The sequence below is a fragment of the Branchiostoma floridae genome, chromosome 5, assembly GCF_000003815.2.
Source record: "Branchiostoma floridae strain S238N-H82 chromosome 5, Bfl_VNyyK, whole genome shotgun sequence".
NCBI lineage: Eukaryota > Metazoa > Chordata > Leptocardii > Amphioxiformes > Branchiostomatidae > Branchiostoma > Branchiostoma floridae.
The window spans coordinates 24897445-24920746 of record NC_049983.1 but is presented as its reverse complement, the minus strand read 5'-3'; the positions used below and the strand labels follow the sequence as shown (position 1 = coordinate 24920746).

At 43.0% G+C, this 23302-nt stretch overlaps 3 protein-coding genes across 3 annotated transcripts in view; all 3 read right to left on the bottom strand.

The window, feature by feature from the left end:
- Positions 1–1508, bottom strand: part of LOC118416349 (FYVE, RhoGEF and PH domain-containing protein 4-like) — a 57801-nt gene extending 56293 nt beyond the window's left edge. The window contains exon 1 of the mRNA XM_035821441.1: positions 1124–1508. Within this exon, the coding sequence (XP_035677334.1) occupies positions 1124–1154 (31 nt within the window). The 5' untranslated portion in view covers positions 1155–1508. The remainder of the gene's footprint in view (positions 1–1123) is intronic.
- Positions 1509–7856: 6348 nt separating this feature from the next.
- LOC118416471 (tripartite motif-containing protein 2-like) lies at positions 7857–9481 on the bottom strand. The gene is made up of 2 exons (XM_035821579.1): positions 9023–9481; positions 7857–8037 (listed from the first exon to the last, which is right to left on the bottom strand). Exons 1-2 carry the CDS (start codon positions 9419–9421, stop codon positions 7942–7944), a joined length of 495 nt encoding a protein of 164 aa, XP_035677472.1. The 5' UTR covers positions 9422–9481; the 3' UTR covers positions 7857–7941.
- A 738-nt stretch (positions 9482–10219) lies between these two features.
- On the bottom strand, positions 10220–14730 carry LOC118416348 (E3 ubiquitin-protein ligase TRIM56-like). The gene is made up of 6 exons (XM_035821440.1): positions 14521–14730; positions 13891–14015; positions 12500–12707; positions 11799–12005; positions 11031–11228; positions 10220–10603 (listed from the first exon to the last, which is right to left on the bottom strand). The coding sequence occupies exons 1-6, from the start codon at positions 14728–14730 to the stop codon at positions 10220–10222; spliced, it is 1332 nt and encodes a 443-aa protein (XP_035677333.1).
- Positions 14731–23302: the final 8572 nt, after the last annotated feature.

Below are 23302 nucleotides of genomic sequence, written 5' to 3'. Positions count from 1 at the left end.
CTGGAGTCCAAGTCACATATAGCGGAAAACAGGAATTACTTCCAGTCCTGATCACTCTATAGAGTCTCTACCAGACCAACTATGCTGGTTATTATCAGTTCAGTTATTATATAGAAAATAAATTGCCACCATATCTAATAGGGTTTGGCCGGCCAGAGGGGAAATATTTACCTTTCAATCCCTTGGCCAATTTGTCAATTTTTTTTGCCAAATTCAATGATCTCTGTTCCCCTGTATGAAGATCTGGTGGAGGCTAAAATCATACAGGAACCAGATTGACGGTAAGGAACCCCTAGCAGACCCCCTGCCAGTCCTACATGTAGGTGTATATTTCCATACAGGCAGCTATATGGGACATGGATGAATCATGCAGTATGTAATATATACAGCTGGCCTTGAGTGGAGGCCATGGGATCCATCACTGCTGTGGATGGCAGTTCTGGCTGCTAATTATGTGCAATGGGCCGGGAAAGGGACTGAGGGGGTGTCTGGAGCAAGACAGGGGGAGGGGGGATAAAATAGAGGAAGGGGGGATGGATTTAGGTGGTATGAAAAAAAAAGGAGGGGTAGAAAACGGAGGATAGCAGTAGAGGGAGGGGTTGTGGGCCTTTCTTGTAGTTTCATTCATTCGTTTATTCATTCTTTTCCCTGCAAAAATTACCCAAACTTGAACCATTTACCCGGTTTATTTGCCATCTCATTAAGTTTTTATCATAATTTCTATTCTATATAGGTATTCAGGTACATAGTTTGATACATATTTCTTATCTCCTTGTCACTGAAATGCACATATAACGTTATAAATAATGCGTTTATGATTTCAATTGCAAAACGGGTTATCAAATTTTATCTGCATTATCCATTTTACTAGATCGTACTAGATGTAACGTTATATCTAAAGCATTATAATTTAGATTGTGAATTTAAAAAAAAAGAACTTCATTGTTCAGAAACATCCGGTCTCGACTGTTCACACCTCTTGAATAATTGTAGTTTTAGCCACATCTAGGGTTAGGATAATGTTGACGTTAGGTGGGGTGTAATACTTATACTTTTTTATAGATCGCAGCGTAAGTCCCGTTATATTTACAACGGTTTGTGGTCACCCAATATTAGAACTCACCTTTCGCCTCTGGTCCCATGTCCGACGACATGTCCTTATTTAGCTCGGAGCTTAGTCCCAAGACAAAGAAACAACAACCCTGGTCCTGGTGCCCTGTGGGCCGAACATCTCGCCCTGTCCATTCAAACGTGTGGCGAACATCAGACAATCATTGCAACCCGCAAACCGTGTGACTCAGGGCTACTCGCTTGCGCAAACACCGCATTTCGGGCTCTTCCTGCAAGCCAATAACGTCTTCATATGGACATGGAGCTGCAGTAAAGGTGGCGGTTCGCGGAAACCGGCCCGACAGAGACGGGATGAGTAAGCTTTGTTGTTTGGAGAACACGGAAAATTGTCACTTCCTCCCGCAACCCGGAAGTTGTGGTTTCTAATAATGCTGGCTGCGCGCTAAGGATGATGGGTGCGCGCCAATTTCGCTTTCAACAAAAATCATCAAATAAAGCGCGTTATATCAGAAACATTTGTAAAACTAATTGATAAAGCGAGAAGGAGCGTTGAACCATTCCATTTTTAAACAAAAAGATTTATGATAAGAAGTTAGCAAAAATTCTCCTCCCCAAAAAATTTCGAATGGAATAGTCGGGGGAGGTGGCACTTTTCAGACAATTTCTTGTTTTTGGTCATATATGTCAATTTTCGTTGGCTTAATATAGATCCATAAGAAGGGATCTTGCATGGGTCATGCTATCTGATGATGTTCAACGGTTGTGAGTTAACGTTATTTCTTAGGTTATCATACAAGACTTTTACTAATTATCGCGCTCTATTTTTTTTGACGTTACAAATAAACTTTCACCGATACAAAACAGCAAGAACACTTGATTAGGGCCAGGAATTACGAATCCAGTATGATTCATTTTCTGAGTTTCTCCAAAAACCAGTTGTAAAGGGGCCATCGACAAACTCCAAAAGTTACAACATAGGGCGGGCAGGGTAATATTAGGGTGCGACCACTACACGTCTCGGGAAACTGTCTTGAACTTACTCGGCTGGACCCCTGTAGCACAGCACCACAGAAGAGCTAAAGCTGTTTTCATGTTCAAGGCTCTCAACGGTATGTTTCCTCCACACATATCACATTTGTTCACTACATCTGCTGACACACATTCACACCACACCCGGCACAGTACACAGGGGGGGGGGGGGGGGGGGGGGCTTCAACTACCAAGAACACGGTTACAGTACAAGAAGAAGTCTCTCTCGTTTTCCGGTGCAGCTCTGTGGAACTCGCTACCTGCACACTTAAGAACAGCATCATCCATCTCTACTTTCAAAACCATCTACACAACAGAATACCACATGATCTGATATGTAATCTGTCACGTCTTTGTTTTTCTGTTCACATTGGTATGCAAATTCCATTACTTATTTGATTTCATTTATGATTTCGAGTTGTATTAGGATTAATGTGCACAATTGATTTGCCTTATTTTGTCTTAGTTAAATTGCGTTATCATTTGCCGATTCTTGCTGAGTCACCATGTATTTGATTTTAAACTGTTATCATTTATTGTTATGTATGTACGGGGTTTCCCCCCAGGGATCTTTGAAAAACGCCGGTCAGGCGACATGTACCCCTGGATAAATAAAAATAAACAAATAAAATAAAATAAACAAACAAGTAAGACAATACAGGTCGTTGTCGTGAAGGTCATTTGTTCACTGATTGCGTCTGACCCAACCCGTTCAATCTTTCCTGTGGCATTGAAAAACTTCCACATTCGAGGGGAACAAGAGGTGTCCGCGTTACACGTTATTCGCATAATCTCACTTCTCTTTTTACTTTGATGAATGTGAATAGCAACATTCATTAAGTGAATAAGCTACGGAACAGGACAAGTGTGTATGTTTCTGGATCTCCGTCCAGGCTCAAACCATATAATGTTATACTCGAAATTGAAAAATTGGTAAAATGCCGTGAATAATTAATATATCAATTACGTTAGCAACAGCAAAATGAAGATTGTATCAACCCCTTAGAAAGTAGGCCAATTACTATTATCATATTCTTCAGTAGGAAAATCAAAATATTTAAATTAATGGTGAAAGGGAAATGAGGAAGCCAAACTATCAGGAACTAGTTTGCATCTACATGTAAAGCTAGCTCAGTATTTAATCAATTGTTTAATATTTGATATCAATAACAATATGGCATATGACCTGTATCGTTAACGTTTGCCCCAGGAATAATCATATCATAGAGGTCAGAGAGGCTGACCTTTGAGTTCCATAACACGTAATGTGATTTATGTCTTCCATTGGTCTGTTTAATCTGGTTTGCTGTCCATCCTGTGTAAATTATATCACAGATGTCCGTCAGTTCTGATAAACAAAAGCTCCTGGAGCAATTAATTCCTTCTACCTGCCCGGTCAGACCCTCACTCGGTTAGGACATTTTCAAGGCATTTAGCTGTGGTTTTCAATGTGCGGTGATTCTGAGTACAAAGTTTCCACTTTGCCGTGGACCATATGTAGATGTTTTCCTTGTTGCTGATGTGGATATGTGGATATTCAAGATCAGAGACACCCCCCCCCCCCAAAAAAATGAGTATTAAGGTCACGAAATTGTTGTCATCCTGAGATAAGACGCTTTATTTGAGCCTACCAGTAGCCCTATGGTCAGCGATCCATGTTGCTTATGTCGTCCATCGGTCTCTTTAATCTGGTTTGTTGCCCATCTCTAAATTATATCACAGATATCCGTCAGTTCTGATAAACAAAAGGTCCTGGAGCACTTAACTTTATCTGTCTAACTGGTCAGACCCTCACTCGGTTAGGGCATGTTTCAAGACGTTTACTTGTGGTTTTCAATGTTCGGTGATTCTGAGTACAAAGTTTCGACTTTGCCGTGAACCATACGTAGAGGCTTTTAATGTTGCTTATGTGGATATTCAAGATCGTAGACACCCCCCCCCCCCAATGAGTATTAGGGTCAAGAAATTGTTGTCATCCTAAGATAAGACGCTTTATTTGAGCCTATCAGTAGCCCTATGGTCAACGATGCTTATGTCGACCATCGGTCTGTTTAATCTGATTTGTTGTCCATCTGTAAATTACATCAAAGATATCTGATATTCTGATCGATGAAATTGGTCCTGGAGCACTTAAATCCATCAACCTATCTGGTTAGAACCACAAAAGATCGGATCTAAATGTCTCAAGACATATCGGTGTACTTTTAATGCTCATTTCTTTGTGCTATGAATGCCCCGAACTTCGGCCTCGCCGTGCTCCATTGGTGCTGTCCTTGGTGCTGATAAGAACATTCATTATTGGAATAGCCCCTCCTCTACACACACACGCACACACGGTATCCTGGGGCCAAGAAAATGTTTTCTTTCTGAGATAACTATTCTTTATACAAAGATAGTAGCCCAGCTACTTACGACCTGCATGTAGACAGAATACTGTATCTATTCAAAATCTTAGAAGAAGAAAATCTTAGTTGTTATTGCAATCCCGGCAGAGTACTTACTTGCATGTAGTACTATTCCATCCTTTCATTGAATCCACGATGTACTGTTTCGAAGTCGATTTAGACTTCACATTTTATATTTTCTCATTAACAAGTCAGTCTTGATATGATTGCCTCTCTATATAAAGAAGACAGTGAGACTGAGACTGTTTCCAGGACAATAGAAGGCTACTTACTGTCCCAAAAGAATCGTTTTTTTTTTCAAACACAGCTCAACTAATTACAGGTTTTGCATTCCATCAATCTACTTCGCGGTATGTCAGTCCTTTACAGGACTCTGTCCCTTGCAACTAGCGTCCAATTTGTCGAAAAAAAACCTTATGAGTGGATATTCAAACCATTCATCAGAAATAAAGGTCAGCTAACTAGAACGCTAGTTGCTTGAATGATTTTACAACTTACCTCCCCACAGCGCCACCGCTTGCCCTTATTAACGTTCCGCTCTTCACTAGGCGCGTGGCGTACAGAAAATCAACTCATGAATGAGACCACAGCGGCCGTTGATTCAGCCTAACCATTTGATTGGCCTGAATAAGCCAGCTGTGCCCGAGCGGCCTAATGCAGAAGGGCTCGAAATACTGAGTGCATGTGCACCCTGCTGGTGCCCACAAAATTGGTTCTGTGAACCCATTTTGTTCTGTGGGTGTAGGTTTAACGTTAACGTTTAACGTTAAGGTTTGACGTTACGTATGTAAAGATATCAAAGTACCAACCATATTCTTTACAAAGAAATGTCGGAAAGATAATAGAAAGTCTGCCATAATACTTGTTTAAGCATTTGAAGTTGGAATTTGGGTTCATCGAAATTTTTGACGCTCCAAAACTGTATGTGGTGCACCATTTTCTGCTGCACCCAATTTTTTAGGGTTTGGTGATCCAGTGCACCTAATTCCAAAAATAAATATTTCGAGCCCTGTGTAGTGACGAGGGGAATTGTTGAACAGCCCTGACAGATGATGGAGAGGTTCGTTAAGCTGCAGTACGGGAGGAATGAATCACGATATCGGGAATCACCCCACACAAACCACAGGGCGACTTAACATAATAACACTGCACATTGGAGCAGAGTAACGTCGTGAGTCATCAGCACTTAGATCTTAATGAGTGTGAAAGACGCATATCCTATAGTTGCATTAACCACTTTCTCGACGTGCTTAGATCTTAACCGAGGTGAAACGTGGGTATCCTATAGTCGCCATTACCGCCTTTCTCAACGTTACTGTTTTGTCAGGAAGGTTGGGATACATAAATGTTACATTGATTGATAATGCTATTCTAGTACGTATTTAGAGCCGATATAATGAGGGTACGAATCAAATCGAAGGATAGAAATTGTTCTTTTGTCTCCCTTAAAGGGGCATTCCACTCCAGAAGGGAGTCTTGTTTTCCAATAAATAATGTGTCAATGAATACACAATCAGCCGAATTTTGTGGAATTCACCTTGGGGTGAATTACGTGATGTGTGTTTTATAAAACAATAATGACGCTCACTAAACCCATGCAGACCCTACCCATGCATTCCCTATACGCATAGACACTTTGTTTATCGTACATATTTTCGGAATAAATGAGGTACGCTGAACACACTGAGAAGGCAAATTTCTCTTAAGATAGCAAAGAATACAAGAACAATACGAAATTTGTTAGCGAGCCTGAAATTAGTTTGGTAACCTTACCTAAAAGTTCTGCATTGTATTCAGCCATAGGGTTTATTCAATTAGAGGGTACTTGGGGAGTTTAGTAGAAGACTGAATGCTTTTGAGGCATGCGGAGCAACTGGGTACTCTATCGTATAATGTGAAGTCGTATGCAGTTATCACTTCCTAAAATGAATATCTATCGGAAAATAACACTCCCGTGTGGAGTGGAATGCCCCATTTAAGAGAGAGAGAGAGAGAGAGAGACTGACATACAGATATCGCTACGTTTTCTTATGGGCGGGCTTCCTCGTCAACTTATCAGCCACCTCTGCAACTGTCATCAAACTGTGCTGTTTAATGTTCTAATAATTATGTCAATGTTTCCCAAAAAATATTGGTAGGAAGATAAGAACAGTGCTTCTTTGCGACGGTACTACGTACGTAAAACTCTACTAAAAGGTATCAACCTATGGCATATATGCTACTGTCTGTTTAATCAGTTTACTTTTCCAAGCAGTACAGTAAGGGAATGACAATAGTCTAACTGGTATCAATGCTTATATTAAAGTAAGTCACAATAGTACGTATCATCACCAGTTGCGTGATAGCATGCATGTATGGCACATTACGTTGCAAATGGCAAATGGAAACATGGCTCCGATTAAGTATTTGTCAAACATTGCTTCATACATTATTGGCCTTGGAAATATATACATTGTCAAATTCATATTGCACATAGGGATTTAACATTAATGGTATCATATTAATGGCATTGGCCAATTTTAAAATTCCATCTACGTATGGCACACAATCAATATCTGTTAAGTAATTACTGCTTTGTACATCAATATTCATTTTGTCATTTCATCGACATGATTTACGGAGATACTTGGCTAGTAAGGGCAATATTCATATCACTGCTCTATACTTGAAGACTTATACGTTTGTATACAGAACGTTTTGAGTAAGAGATAATATACACAGGAAAAGTTGAACTGTATATTCCAACGTAAAAATTGGACTTACCCAAATTATCGACTGAACATTTCACTGAAGAAGTGGATTGTTTATTTCTTGACAAAGACTGGAGTTGTTCAGTCGAACATTTGGGTAAGTACAATTTTTGTGTTAGAAATTACAGGTCAACTTTTCCAGAATGTCTTCACTGATGAACTTTCAAGTCATGATATTCTCAGCTTGTTGTCTATGAAAAAAAATCTACAGTGTTTCCTGGCGGCAGCCATGAGATCACATCAGCAACCAGAAAATAGACAATGAATACGGCGACTGGCAACGTCAAAACGTCACCGATTGTAGTGAAGACGGGATAATAACAATTGACTGAACAGTAGAGGGGATGGATTGAAGCCGGGATAGTGTTCAAGCATCTGGATTGGCAACTAGGGAGGTTTAGCAATTTGAATTGGAACTGGGAAGGGTTTCGTCATTTTTTTGATTGGAACTAGGGTTTTAGGGTTTTTTACCTCTTCCACCCCTCCACATTTATTTTTTGGAACAGCCCAATAGCAAACAAAATTACAAAGTATTGTCACGCATTCCATGGATGGAAAGTCAGTATTTGAAGACGAAGATGCAATATTTGTCCATGTCGATGCCATCACCGATTGTAGTGAAGACGGGACAATAACGATAGCAAGCAAAAGTAAGTACAAAGTATTGTCATGCTCTCCATGGAAAGTCAGTATTTGAAGACGAAGATGCAGTACTTGTCCGTGTCGGTGACCGCCACCCTGCCGTCCAGCCCGTCCCACCCCACGGCCACGGCTATGGGCGCCTCCAGCCGGCTGCCCGATAGTTTTTGATTGGAACCAGGAAGAATTTTGTCACTTTTGTTTTGGATTTGAACTAGGGAGGGTTTAGGCAATTTTGGATCGGAGCTAGGGAGGGTTTAGGCAATTTTGGATTGAAACTGGGATCAATTTTGAATTGGAAATAAGTTAGAAACAAAACCTGTTTTTCACCTCTTCACCCCGTCCACATTTATTTTTTTGGAACAGCCCAATAGCAAATAAAAGTACTGTACAAAGTATTGTCATGCTTCCATGGAAAGTCAGTATTTGAAGACGAAGATGCAGTACTTGTCCGTGTCCGTGACCGCCACCCTGCCGTCCAGCCCGTCCCACCCCACGGCCACGGCTATGGGCGCCTCCAGCCCGTCTGCCGCCGACGCGATCACCTTCAGGAACCGCCCGTCCCGATCAAACAGCTGCTCCCGCCGGTTCCACTTGTCCGCCACGATGATGTTTCCTTCCTTGTCCACACACAGTCCCGTCGGCTGCCCAAACGATTTGGATTGGAACCAGGGAGGTTTTGGACGATTTTGGATTGGAACTGGGGAGGGTTTAGTCAATTTTGGATTGGAACTGGGGAGGGTTTAGTCAATTTTGAATTGGATCTAGGGTAGGGTGTGAGCAATTTCTGTATTGGAACTAGGTTAGGAACAATTTTATTACCTCTTCCATCCCCTCCTCCTTAATTTTTTTGGGAACAGCCTGATAGGAAACAAAAGTACAAATTATTGTCATGCTCTCCATAGAAAGTCAGTATTTGAAGACGAATATGCAGTATTTGTCTGTGTCGGTGACATCACCGATTGCAGGGAAGACGAGACAATAACGATAGCAAACAAAAGTACAAAGTATTGTCACGCTTTCCATGGAAAGTCAGTATTTAAAGACGAAGATGCAGTACTTGTCCGTGTCGGTGACCGCCACCCTGCCGTCCAGCCCGTCCCACCCCACGGCCACGGCTATGGGCGCCTCCAGCCCGTCTGCCGCCGACGCGATCACCTTCAGGAACCGCCCGTCCCGATCAAACAGCTGCACCCGCCGGTTCCACTTGTCCGCCACGATGATGTTCCCTTCCTTATCCACACACAGTCCCGTGGGCTGCCCGAACTGGCCGTCCCCCGACCCTTTAGAGCCAAACTCCACCCGCAGAGTCCCCTTACAGTCGAACACTTTCACCTTACTCTCGTAGAACAGCGAGAGGATGACGTCACCGTTGTGCTGGCTGACTGTCAGTGCCACCCGCTTGGCTCCGACCTTGGTACTGAAGCGGGACACCTGCTGGCCGGACTTGTCGAGGATCACGATCGTTCCCTTCATGGCCACCGCGAACCCTTCCTCGTCCGGAATTTCCGCCGCGTCCTGTATCATGTCGTATCCGATGGAGAGCTTCTTTCTGCTCGCCGATAAACCGTCCGCGGAGTGAGTGTAGATCATGTTGGTGTGGTTCTTATCGGAGTCGGTTGTGTGGGCCTGGTGCATCGGGCTAGCGTTACCGACGAACGTCACCTAAAATACGTCGATATAGGTTAGACATCCAGGTAATAAGATACGCCAAAAAGTAGTTACTCAAGCAACTCGATATGGTTTAGGGAACGGTCAGACGTTTTAACTGCTATCCAGTAGTTTTCGTCAGTGACACTGAAGAGATCTTGTTGGAGAGGGTTTATATATCCTAGCTGTGAATTGATATGTAAGAGATTTAGTTGAAGAACAGGTTTATCCTAACTATGGATCAAAATGCACAAATTGGTGAAGACATGTCTGACCGTTTCCAAATCCATATCCAGCCGCTTGAGTAACTACTTTTTGTCGACACCTAGAATAAACAACAAAGAATTAATCTTCTCGGCACTCTTCAGAACCTAGTAGTAGTTGTCTTCCTGAATCAGCCCGCATCCATCTACTTTAAAGGTGTTCATCCTTCTTGTCATATAATACAAACAGCAGAATTTTAAACCTAATCCAAACTTATATTTCATTGTAGATACTAAGCGCTTTGTAATCACCTACTAAGCCCTTCAATCAATAACACTACATATATGTTGGACTACCCCAACCATTAACTGATTTTTATTTGTCAGTTGCAATCTTTTTTTGAGAGGCGACGTTTACATTAGCATGCTGCTAGAGTGCACCACCTCTCTATCCTGTTCTGTACTTTGTTGATCAATCAAAACAAGGAAACGTCACCTGCCCGTCCTTGTCGACAATGAGCCCCCCGGAGTTCGCCTTCAGCCCGAGAAGTTCAAAGCTGCGGAAGAAGGTCCCGATGAAGTCGAATACCTGCACGGTGGTTCTTAAAGACTTGTCCAAAACGTAGACGAAGCCGTCTCTCACGGCCACCGAGAAGGGGAACTCGAACTCGCCCTCGGCCGTCCCGCGGCGCCCGAACTGGATCTTGCGGGGGTAGGTGGGACCTGTCCCGCGGGGGGAGAGCGGAGTGCCCGGTGCGACCACCACGTGGGGAGACCCTGGATCCATCGTGCCATCCTTCTCCAGCTCTACCGGCGACGGCTCGAGACTCACCAACTTCTCGCTGGGTTCGCAGTCCTGAAAAAAGAAGATGAAGTTTATTGCGCGACATCTTTTAAAGGGCGAAGAAGGGGCTACGAGGCTGCTCGGGAGATTGTAACAGGTACAATGTATGGCAACCTGTACATACATTGGGACTTAATTACACGTATTACATTTCTAAAAACTAATCTATTTTCTTATGACCGCATAGACATTATACATGATAATACTCTAAATAACAATATGCTACTTCAAGAAAATTATGGTTTATTGTCTCGTTTTTGCAAGGGGTGGAATATAAATTGACATATATGGGTAGATACATTTATACTTCATTATGATACTATATCAAAGAATTATGTTAGCCCTTATTGTTATGTTAACTAGGATGTTACCTATAGGACATGATGATATCATATCTATATCCCTGTCTTGGTATGGGGCAGTGCTGTCTCGGACTTACATGACCGCTGTCTGGCTCCTTGTCAGACGAACAAAACGAGTCCGTGGCTGTGAAGATGTCTCCAAGTTTGACCTCCTTCCCGAGTTTTGTCGGTAGGAACTGGATGGAGGTTCCCAGAGGTAGTCTCACGGGCCGGCGGCTGCGCATGTGCATGTACTCCGTCAGGTGTCTGATGGTCGTGATCAGGTTTACAATGTCCTACAAAAGGTAAAATAAGATAATGTCAGATTGTTAGAAATCAAGAAATAAAGTTTATTTGCAAGTGTCAAGTTAGTGCCAAGTAGATTACTCGAATACTATTATTGGCTAGATCTAGACAGAGCTCCGAAGACCGTGGATTGATGAATTCCACAAATGTTTTCCACGGGTGTGGAGTTCATCATCATATTGATGAATAATCACAGCCGTGGATTTCATCCATCCAACGTGTTCGGATATACCTGATAAACAGGATAAGTTTGACTTCTTTTCTAGCCCTATGATTCTTGAAGGACGATGCGAATACAACAATTCCCACTTTTTCAACACTTTATGGGTTCGGTGATTTCAATATTTGATTTCAAACACATATAGAAAGTTTGGGAGACATACATGGGGCAATAAACATAATTGTGAAACTAAAATACTCCAATACTACTATTGGCTAGATCTAAACAGGGTAAGTTTGACTTATTTTCTAGATCCTAGAAGCATAGGAATGCAAAGAGCCCGGCTAGATGAGGTGGTCGCTTGACTATAGACATGTAAAAAATATATATACATACAAACCTGCGTATGTCGTGCTTCTTGGATGGAGTCCATGGCGCCCAGGAGCTTGGCGAGATCGTTCTCCAGGCGCTGCTTGTCCTCGAAGATGATGGACCTCTGTACGGCGAACTCCGACTCCAGCTGCTTCAGCAGGTTCGACTTCTGGCTCTCGATCATCTTCAGCGCGACTTGAGCTGCCGCGTGGATCTCAGCACGCTCTCCGTCAACCTGGGAGGGGAAGGAAAAGTGATTTCGAACCATCGATGAAGGTTAGACACCCGGGTAATGAGGTATAGCCAGATTGCAACAATACATGATATTGGAAACGGTCAGACGTTTCAGATAGCATCTATTTCACTAAGAAACGTCTGTCCGTTTCTATGATCGTATCCAGTTACTTGAGTTCTAGTAACTGCTATTTGGTGTGATATGTCGAACCAGTTTAGCTCAAATGCACTCAATGAACAAAACAGGTATGTTTCTACTGGTTGTGACAGAGAAGACGGACGTTATGCACAATAGAATATATACATGCAGGTTCATTGTACAGGGCTCTTTTCGGTGAGTACAGCCATTACCCACTGGTCCACTATTCATTGTTTTTGTTGAAAAAAGCTAGTGGTTTTCCCGTTATAAAGAACCAGTAAATACTGCATATCGTCTATTAGCTCTTCAGTGAGCTAAAACTGGATCAAGATCACTTTCAATTAGGGTTTACGTACCTGCCGCACCAGGCCGCCCTCGTCGTTCGCCAGGTCCTGCAGCTGTGCTAAGATGCTGTTGACGATGCTGCGGGTGTTGTTCTCCAGAGTCTTCGCCTCCTCCAGCTTCTGCGCCAGGATCTCTTTCAGTCGGCTGACGCGATGTCCGCTGTGCTCATCCACCATGCACTCCGCACAGATCATGCGCTCACAGTCCAGGCAGAAGTACCTGGTGATAAATATGCACAAACTCTCAAACATTAGTCAGGTATACGTATCCAAACTTATTATAGCTCACACAGTGCCCACTGTGTTCGTTTACCATGCACTCTGCACAGATTATCCGCTCACAGCCCGGACAGAAGTACGGGGGGTACTTGGATTTACCTGCAAAAACAAATCAAATCTGTTAACCAACCGACGGTTTTCAACACCGAAATTGGACTTTCCAAATATTTAACTGTCCAAGTCCAGTCTTCATGGAGAAATCAGCAATCAATTCCTTCTGTCACGTCACAGTGGATAACAACCCACTGCTTATACAAGCTCAAATAGTATATGGACTACCTTTATCCTAAATTAAAGACGTACCTGAGCCCCTCCTCCTTGTGCAGCAGACGCTTCTCGTGAAAGCCTCCCCGCCTCCTGTCGTCATCCTTCTTGGTAGCCATGAGCAGGTCACGCATAAACAAACAAACAAACAAGCAAACAAACAAACAAACAAACAGTACCTGAGCCCCTCCTCCTTGTGCAGCAGACACTTCTCGTGAAAGCCTCCCCGCCTCCTGTCGTCGTCCTTCTTGGTAGCCATGAGCAGGTCACGCATAAACAAACAAACAAACAAGCAAACAAACAAACAAACAAACAAACAAACAAACAAACAGTACCTGAGTCCCTCCTCCTTGTGCAGCAGACACTTCTCGTGAAAGCCTCCCCGCCTCCTGTCGTCATCCTTCTTGGTAGCCATGTGCAGGTCACGCATAAATAAATAAACAAACAAACAAACAAACAAACAGTACCTGAGCCCCTCCTCCTTGTGCAGCAGACACTTCTCGTGAAAACCTCCCCGCCTCCTGTCGTCGTCCTTCTTGGTGGCCATGAGTAGGTCCCACATAAACAAACAAACAAACAAACAAACAAACAAGTACCTGAGCCCCTCCTCCTTGTGCAGCAGACACTTCTCGTGAAAACCTCCCCGTCTTCTGTCATCGTCCTACTTGGTGGCCATGAGCAGGTCCCACATAAACAAACAAACAAACAAACAAACAAACAGTACCTGAGCCCCTCCTCCTTGTGCAGCAGACACTTCTCGTGAAATCCTCCCCGCCTCCTGTCGTCGTCCTTCTTGGTGGCCATGAGCAGGTCCCGCATAAACAAACAAACAAACAAGCAAACAAACAAACAAACAGTACCTGAGCCCCTCCTCCTTGTGCAGCAGACACTTCTCATGAAATCCTCCCCGTCTCCTATCGTCGTCCTTCTTGGTGGCCATGAGCAGGTCGCGCATCCCGCCTATCCAGAAGTTCCCGGGGAGCGCCTGGATGGAGCAAAACACAGACATGTGACTGGCTTCGACCCGGTAAAACCATAGTAGGCTACACAGGAGAAATACTTTAGATAAATATGAGTTTATGACTCTCAAAACGGTTCTAAAAATGTCTGCGTATTGCCTTTTACAGGATATCATCAGTGATTTAGTTTTAAAAAGTTTAAGTCCTTCCAGCACCAGATGGTGCATAGGGCGGCACCCATCTCTGTATTAGAAGCCCCGGGCCACACAACATTGTGCAATCACTACAGCAGGGTGTGGTTTGTGTTCAATTCCATCATTTTTTCCGGCACATACTGGGAGATAAAAGATGTGAAATACACGAGAGTCAAAGCAGTTTGTACCATTTTAAAAATCTTTAGTATGACTCGGCTGAGACGAACTCACGACCTTCCGAATGCAAGGCGAACACTCGGTCTGCATTGCACCGTCATATAACGTTAGGGTTAAAGGTTACTTTGAAATGAAAAGAGGGTGAAGAATTTCTGTTTACCCTGATCCCGCCATGAGGCAGGTCTATCTTCCGGCGGCAGTTGGGGCAGCAGAAGGCGCGGCCCCTCTTCGCGAAGTTCTCCAGACACTTCTCACAGAAGGTGTGGCCGCACGGGAGGAGTTTGGGCGTCTTGAAGTCGTCCAGACAGATTCCGCAGAGAAGAAGATCCTCAAGGCTGTGTAGGGACTCCCGGTCTCCTCCCACCGCCATGCCGTCCACGGTGTGGTGTCGTTAATGTCTGTAGGAACAATAATACTGTATATATATGATAGTCAGGCAGATTCCGCAGAGGAGAAGGTCCTCCAGACTGTGAAGGGACTCCCGGTCTCTCCCACTGCCATGTTCTAGATGGTGTAGTATTGTTACGGTCTGTAGGAACAGTAATAACAGTATATACTGGTCTTAGGTACCTTCGCTAAGAGGGTTATATTTTGGGTAGCGCGTGCGTGTGTGTGCGTGTCCGTCTCTCTCTCTCTCTCTCTCTGTGTAAAAGACCAGCATAACTCGAGAATGCCTAGATGGATTGTATTGATATTTAATATGTGGGTAGGTCTTAATAAGGCCTGGCCGAAAGATAAGATTTTGCCCCCCCCCCCCTAGCGGCTTGTTAAGATACTGTAGCGATGGATATTTGTTAACGTTAGATGATGCATAGACTATTTTCCGTGGACATGGTGCATACCAGCATGTGTACTATCCTCCTTGGATTACACTTGCTTCCATTCGAGTACGCTTTACAAACAGCAATAATGAATGAATGAAGACCTTGAATGAATGAAGACATTTTTGCCCAACGTAACAAATAATCCGGGTATGTGCAATCATATAACGAGTCATATAACGGTAATAACGAGTCGTCCTTGTGCACTTCACGTCTCGCGTATCTCCCATCAGCATTCCCCTCGCACGAAAAGGCCCATCAGTTGCCTGAACCGTGTATCCATGTGAACGCGGTATGGACAGACTAGATATTGATATACTACTTGTACATATATACTTTTTGGCGACTCTCCAGACATATATACAATGTATCACATTGGACAAATACGAAATATTTCCGTCATGGTCTAAATTTAAAACACAACGTACTAAAACTTTTCAGAAACTGCACTACTAATGGTGCAGTATTACCCTGGTGTCTCACTGGTTGATGAATATTTGACTATTTAATGAATAAAGTGCTCTGGATGGACACGACTCTGTTATGAAAAAAGAAAAACGGGTATCTTTGTGCAGGTCTCGCGTATCTCACATCAGCATTCACCTCGCACGGAAGGCGCATCAGCTGCTGAACCGTGCGGTGTTCACGGGGTGGAATTACGTTAGAATGGATCTGATGTTGATCCGGAGCGATCGGCACTGCTCCAGCGATACTGGGTGGAATTAGGCCTAGGAAAAAAATGTTGTGTTTCCCGTTTCCCTGCCTACCCTGGAAAAAAAGTAAAGTCACTTATCTTGCAGTTATAATTCTTATTCAGCCTGCTTCCTACTGAAGTAAAAACACTGCTTGTCCTATCTACTGAAGGGTAAATGTATCTATTATGCACAAATTAAAGTTTGACATTGAAAAACACTTATTGTCCTCATGCACTTCAGTTTACTTTGTTCAACTGTATTGTAATATGTCCCATTAGATTTTTGACCAGCCTAAAAAAAGAATTACAAGAAAAAAGAAAATCTCTACCTACCGACCCTAATGTTTTCATGACTGAAACAGGAAACACAGCATTTCTTTTTAAATAGCCAGCCTAAAAAAATACAAGTAAAAAAGATAATCCCTACCTACCTACCCTAATGTTTTCAGGACTGAAACAGGAAACACACGACATTTTTTTCGAGGCCTTACGTTAGAATGGCCCTGATGTTGAGCTGGACCGATGATCAGCCCTGCTCCAGCGCTATTGGGTGGAATTGCGTTAGAATGGATCTGATGTTGAGTCCGGACCGATCAGCGCTGCTCCACTCCATCTTTCTCCATCCCGGAGTAATCGGCAGACCGTTTAGTTTGGAGCTGTCAATGGGGGCAAATGGGTACCGCATTATCCCAGAGGCTGTCAGGCCTTTTCAGTTAGTACATAACGTGAGGAAAATGCGGTAGTTTAAGCCCATTAAGGTAGTCACGGCTATCTTTTGTATTTTACTACCTACGATCTTTAACGTTACCTCCGATTACTACAATCGATTGATCGGTATAGGTCTCTTTCAGTTTGACACTATAGCTTCATTGGCACGCAGCGGGGATGCTTTTATTACTAGATCTCTACTAGTGTTACATTGATTGAATTACTACAATTAAGGCCTGCATAAACTCCAATCTGTGAATAGGTAAAGTGAACTCGAAATTTTTCAGTCAGTTTATGGTTATTGATTGAGACTAATGTCATCATTATCAGTGCACATGTAGAGTCTTGTTAGTGTTTACCACGAAAAATCTTTGGCGACTTTGTGCTATCATCCAAGTACGTTTGTTTCAAATGTATAAGGTTGGTTTGGCACAGAAGGAATATTTCACATGGGAAAGATAATGACAGGATTAATAAGTGATGGCCCAACTATTGTAATAATCTGGTAATCATTGATAGAAAGAAGACGATTCAAATATCTTCTTGTGGTTGATTTCTATACATTAAACAGCTAAGGCAGAGAATAATGCGTTGTAGTTAAAGATATTGAACTGCATGTAGCTTCCTACACACAGTAAGCACAGACATTACCCCTACCGGCCCCACCCGTACAACACAGCGATTCTAGCGGCTGATGCAGAACGGAGGAACGGCAGGGTACCGGGATGCGGGGAGCGAACATCTTAGCAACGCACGATGCAACCGGAGGAAGGGGATAAGGAAGGAACGTCTTTACCTTAAGGAGGAAGGAGCCCGCAGTGTGTCTTTAAGAAGCGGCGGTGACGTTGATGTTTTATTACGGGTTATGGGAAGGGCCCGCGGAACAAGTGCACAGGGGAAAGGTCAGGGGTTAAAGGTTGGGTGAGATTAGTTTTATATGAGCATCTCTGTATAATGTGCATGTGGTGGGGTTGCCATGGCCTGTTCCATGTAGGCATGGGGAACATGTATGTTTGGGGAGGGATGTTACCATCTAAACAAAAGAATTTGTAACGCGATAGACTATGCATTCACATATGTGGAGCCTTTTAGTCGCTCAACTATCGATTATCCAGTTCATCACTTTCTGATCGCGCACGAGGCATGTGGGGATCACTATTAAGGTAACGTGTTGCCTGTATAGAACGTAATGTATTACATGTAGTCAATGTGCCATCAACAGTTCCCTTTGGGACGTTCCAATTGACACGTTTTAATGGGGGTGTTTGGTTACCTGGGTAACATCCGGATAGTAGTTCGTTCCTATGTTTGCTTCTGCTTTATCAGCGTATAATAAAAGTCGCAGCGAGAAGTGATTGTACATTGTGTATAAACGTCGGAGCGAACGGTATGGTACCCAGGCTAGGTGTTTGAAATATCACAGCCGAGTTTACACCACATATCTGCTTGGAGATTAATCCCGGTGACGTTTATGTGTATGAGGTACGATATGGTATTACCACAACATTTCTTTTCTAAAAACTTTATTAAAAATTGTTTACTTGCGAATGTCTTGTGCCATTTTCCACTTTAGCTCGGCTCAAGCGGCTTTGGAAAGTAACGAATTTCTTACCGTAAACATAACATATTGCTAAGACTTAGTAAGAGTATCAGCGTGTACTTCTGATGCTGAAAAGACTACTTATGCCAGTAATTCCACTAGAACTAGCACTACATATTTCTAGAGCTTTTGGTCTTATTTATTTCCCTACACATTTACACAGAGTAGTCCCTCAGATGCACAGAAGACTCTTTCTCAGTTGTAAAACGCATTTGCAACATGATGTTATTCATGCACAGAAGACTCACTTCCTTGTCTTCTTTGTAAAAACAACATTGGAACAGATATATAAAAGCACATTTGGGGTTAAAAGACACATGGTGAGAAGCTACATTTGTATGAGACTATCTCAGCAACAAAGAAGTATCACAGGGGAATTAAGTGTTCGACTCAATGTTACCGCCTTCCGATCGTATCCACAGATAAAATGCAATAGTTAAGTACTGTCTTCTTCTTCCGTAAGTCGCAGTTGTGAGTTGCAGTAGTCTTTCTGGGTATATGATTGTCTTCAGCGGCAACGAACTGTGGTTGTCCCATTCTTTGCAACAGTTTCAGCAGAACGTACAGAAGTATTTTAAAAACGCGATAGTTGTAGAAGAACTGCCAGCAGTTTCTCTGTGTTTTTCTTTGGTGGTGAAACAACCCAATGATCTATCATCCTTGGCCCGGTCGATCATCAATCCTATCGAACGCAGGTTGGCGGCCTGTAGTGCACGGTAGTTCCGCTAGAGGTCGCCCCTACGCGGCCACTGAATCCCGCCAGGTTCCCCAGCCATTTTCCCGTCTTCCTCTCCGTCGGCTGTAGGCCGCTGGTGGTGACCTTGCCGGACACCTGCCCGCCGAACATGGGCCAGACGGACGCCAGCACGCGCTCCAGCTTGCTCGGGTGGACACCGGCGTTGTCTCCTTGGCCTTGGATTGGGCAAACATTCGCCTCCTGAAACATAGGGGAGCACTTTTAGATACATGTTCTCTCTGTATCGACACAACAAATGCATCAAAAAAGGCATCTATTTTCAATAAACTTAAATTCAAGTTATCTCGTAATGTTCTGGAAATTATCTAAAAATCCTTTATTCGCCCTACACTTGAATATGGAGACATTATATGGCATGGCTGCACTATCTCCGACTCACAACTGATAGAACGCATCCAATACGAATGTTCACTTGTTGTCTCCGGTGCTATTAGAGGGTCTTCATATCTATCTATTCTTAAAGAACTTGGATGGGAAAAACTATCAGACCGTAGACACGTTCACTCTCATAGTTTATTCTACAGAATCATCCAGGTTCTCACCCGTCCGTATTTGAGAGAGTTGATACTACCTTTTGTGTTAGACTCCACTCATTACGATCTACGCAACAAACAAAATATTCAGATACCTACATGTATATGTGCTACAGATCGTTTCAAAAGATCTTTTATTCTCTACGCTGCTTATCATTGGAATAAACTGACTCTGGCCGATCGCTCCTTGAGCCTTTCTCTGTTCAGAAAAAAGTTGACCAAATCTGTGCGCCCCGTCCTTGTTTCGTACTTCGCGTCAGGTCCCCATTACCCCTGCGCTTTACTCACACGTTTTCGTCTTGGAACCTATAGTTTAAATCAAAGTCTGTTCACCCGTAGTCTTGTTGTTGGTCCAGTTTGTTCTTGTGGTTATCCATGTGAAAGTATCAGTCACTTCATGTTACACTGCCCTAACTACAATCATCAGAGATCTTCCCTCTTCGGCAATTTGAGAAGACTGGTAGGTTTTGATATGGACAATCTATCCGACGACAATTTAGTACAGTTGCTTTTAAAAGGATCTTCTTTTCTGTCATCTGCAGACAACTCCAAAATATTAATGTTTGTGCAGACTTTCTTAATAGATACCAATCGCTTCAATAATAACTAAACATCATCCTACCAGTCTTAAGGGACTTAGTTAATCATCATATTCTCAGTTTATATCTTTGAATCTTCATTTGTTGTTTTTGCTTTAGTGCTTTGCCTACTTGTTATTTTGTTATCTTGTTTTGTTATCTTGTATTTATTTATCCATGTATTTGTATTCTTTTGCGGTAGCGGCATGAATATAAGTCACGACTTGAGTGTGCCGTCACCATGTCTTGTAAATATATGTTGCAATAAAAAACAAACAAAAAAAAATGTATAGCGACTAATTTGTTTTTCTTATATCTATACATAACACTAGTTCACCTTTATCCGCGGGGTAACCTATATCCGTTGTATTTAAAAGCAAGGTTGATTATGGATATCAAGTCGACGGGCGATGGTTTCAAGTTGAAATGTTTAAAAAAATACAGCAGTTTGGCTAAAACACCGTCCGTTAACTTGTACTTGATATCCCAAAATACACTGCTTTTATAAACAACGGATATAGGTTACCCCACGGATAAAGTTAACTAGCGTTACAAACAAAGAAGTGGAGTAACAAACAGGTACACGAAGATGGTATTTTTAGTTGTAACGTATCATTTACACTCAAGGTTGCTCTAAGGTCTAAACATCTTGGAAGTATTTATCTCCTCCTAGAATGTGATTAAGTGTATCTGTAGGATGGGATGTATTGGGTTCTTTCAAACAAGCGCAAAGAAAGGTGAACAGCTTTGTGTGTGTGTTTATCAGTATCAAAATGACCCATGATAAAGTGACATTCATCTTCAATCCAATTTGAACCAAAACTCTGGTCATGTGGATTTTTATGACACCTTCCGATTTCAACAATTAATTTGTTACAGCAGATTGTTATCTTTTAGATAAAGTTGTAGTCTTTATGTCGTCTACAGACACCCGAAAAGTTGTCAATATTCATTATAGCTGTTGTCTTTGCCGACTTCTACGGACAATATAACAAAACATACCGGTTTACCTAAGAAAAACACAACAACAATGTGTACAATAGGGAAAACCGTCCAAGGACAATGTGGCACTCAGTGCGTTCAATCTACATAACTGACTTGTCTTTACAGCGCCTCCGTAACTTGAATAATCATGAATGTAACGTAAAGTAAACACAATCAGATAGGTCTAGGACAATGGTTGGGTACTGAGTAAAAGAAAAGAGAATTTGTCTAAAAGGCATTGACGGGGAATCACAACATAAACATACATGTTTAAACATACATGAAGTCTGACGATTGTTTTTCACCGTATTCTCCCTTACTTGTAGCCTGGTTACCAAACCCCAGCCCGATCTCAAGTATCTATCGTGAAAGATATTTGAGGTTGGGGTATGGTATCCAGGCTACCTTACTTGGCACGTGTACAAGTCATGTAAGTGAGACGGGCGCCCTCCCAACCCACACAGCTGGGTGATTTCATGTGCCTTGATAAGAAGCAAGAGAAAAACACAACGGCCCCTGGTTTCCATGATGATTTAAACACATAGACGAAAGGTCAATACCGATTACTGAAATACTACTTATTCTTTAACACACTGTCATTAACTGCAGTTATTTGTCTGGACTCGGTAAGACTGGAAAAAAACATAACGTTAAATGAATAAAATCCCTATTTGGCAACTTTGCAGATTTGCACACACACCTTAGTGACAACCAGTTCGGTGCTTTAAAGTCGGAATATGAAAGGAATGACAAGATTATGCCGTCACAGTCACACCCAAATCCTTCTGACGAGACAGACTAATGCCATTAGCACTCACCTGTTTGTTGTCGTTCATTTTTTTGGTGCAGTTGAATTTCACTACCTGACCCAACAGATCTAGCGAATTATGGCCGTATCTCTACTAACTCCTGCACACTTACAGTAATTTTGAAGTAAACAACTGCGACACTGTATGTATAACTTTTAGTCAGACCTATTTCTGTTACTAGTAGTCCATTACAACACCGGGGTTCCCACAGAGCTCGGGGGTTTCCGTATGACGTCGCCCCAAATCACAGTACGATCGAACGCAGACGTTACACCTGTTCTGCACCTGGAACACACCTGGGCAAAGCCAGGTATGGTAAAGTCATACATACCTCGTTCCTACATAGCCTGGGTACCATCCGGGTAGTTGACTACGTTCGCTTCTGCTACCCAGACAGCAGAGAAGCGACTGTATACAGTGTATGATAAATGTCAGAGCAAGAAGCGACTGTATATATATAGTGTATGAGTACCGCCGGAGCGAACTGCTATCCGCGGGCGGTACCCAGGCCAGTTCCTACTGGCACAGCCGGAAATCTCCAGACGACCAAAACAAGAGCTCAAAATACACAGGGCTTACACAGTGCAGGGACAAGGTTTAGTTCAATACAGTTCATCCTCGGAGTGGTGACACCACAGTCGCCACGCACGCCCGTCTTACTATCTATACCATCTACCAACCTCCTTGATTCTACAAACTTAACACCACAGTGACTGGAAACACACCTTTGCCCTGGACCTCAACACCCCACCCCACCCCTACTTTGCCCTGAAGAGACCTGACCCATTCAGGGACAAGGACAAGCTCCATGCCATAGTATACAAGCAAAATCATGTCCTTGGTACAAGAAGCACGAAGTGGTCCTTAGTGAAACGTAAATGGAGAGACCACAACCAAAACTAGACAAGTAGTCGGCGAAGCTTACAGGCCAGGGCGGTTTTCAGACATGAACAACAACAACGCCATTAGTAGCAAAGAAACCCTTAATAGTTACCTTCCCAGTCGTCAGTGTAGTTCTTGTAGGCTCCATAACGCTCTCCTTGACTTCTCAAACCGGCTGAGTTGTCGACGTTACAGACGCTGAATGAGCACGGCCGGCGCGTCGCGTCTGACGCTGGAGTTTGTTTACTGGGTTTCCCCGCCGACTGACCTTGTGACGTCACACACGGTGACCTCGTCTGTCTGGCTTTCACTTCCGTAAACAAAGGGTGACCTTTGACCTGGCAAGTGCCGTTACCGTTACGATGAGGAAAAGAATAGCGGTAAAAAAAGCCAGCGCAGGTTTCAGCTAGGCATCGTTAGCTCCTTCGATATAGAACTCTACAAGTCCGTTGTGCATATTCGAGACATATAACTGTGAAAAGGGGGGACTGTAGGAGGTAAGACACAGTCTCGTTATCCCGTTATGCTTTATGGGCAAATGCCTCCTCGTTTGAAGAGGAGCGATTCTTTACCAAT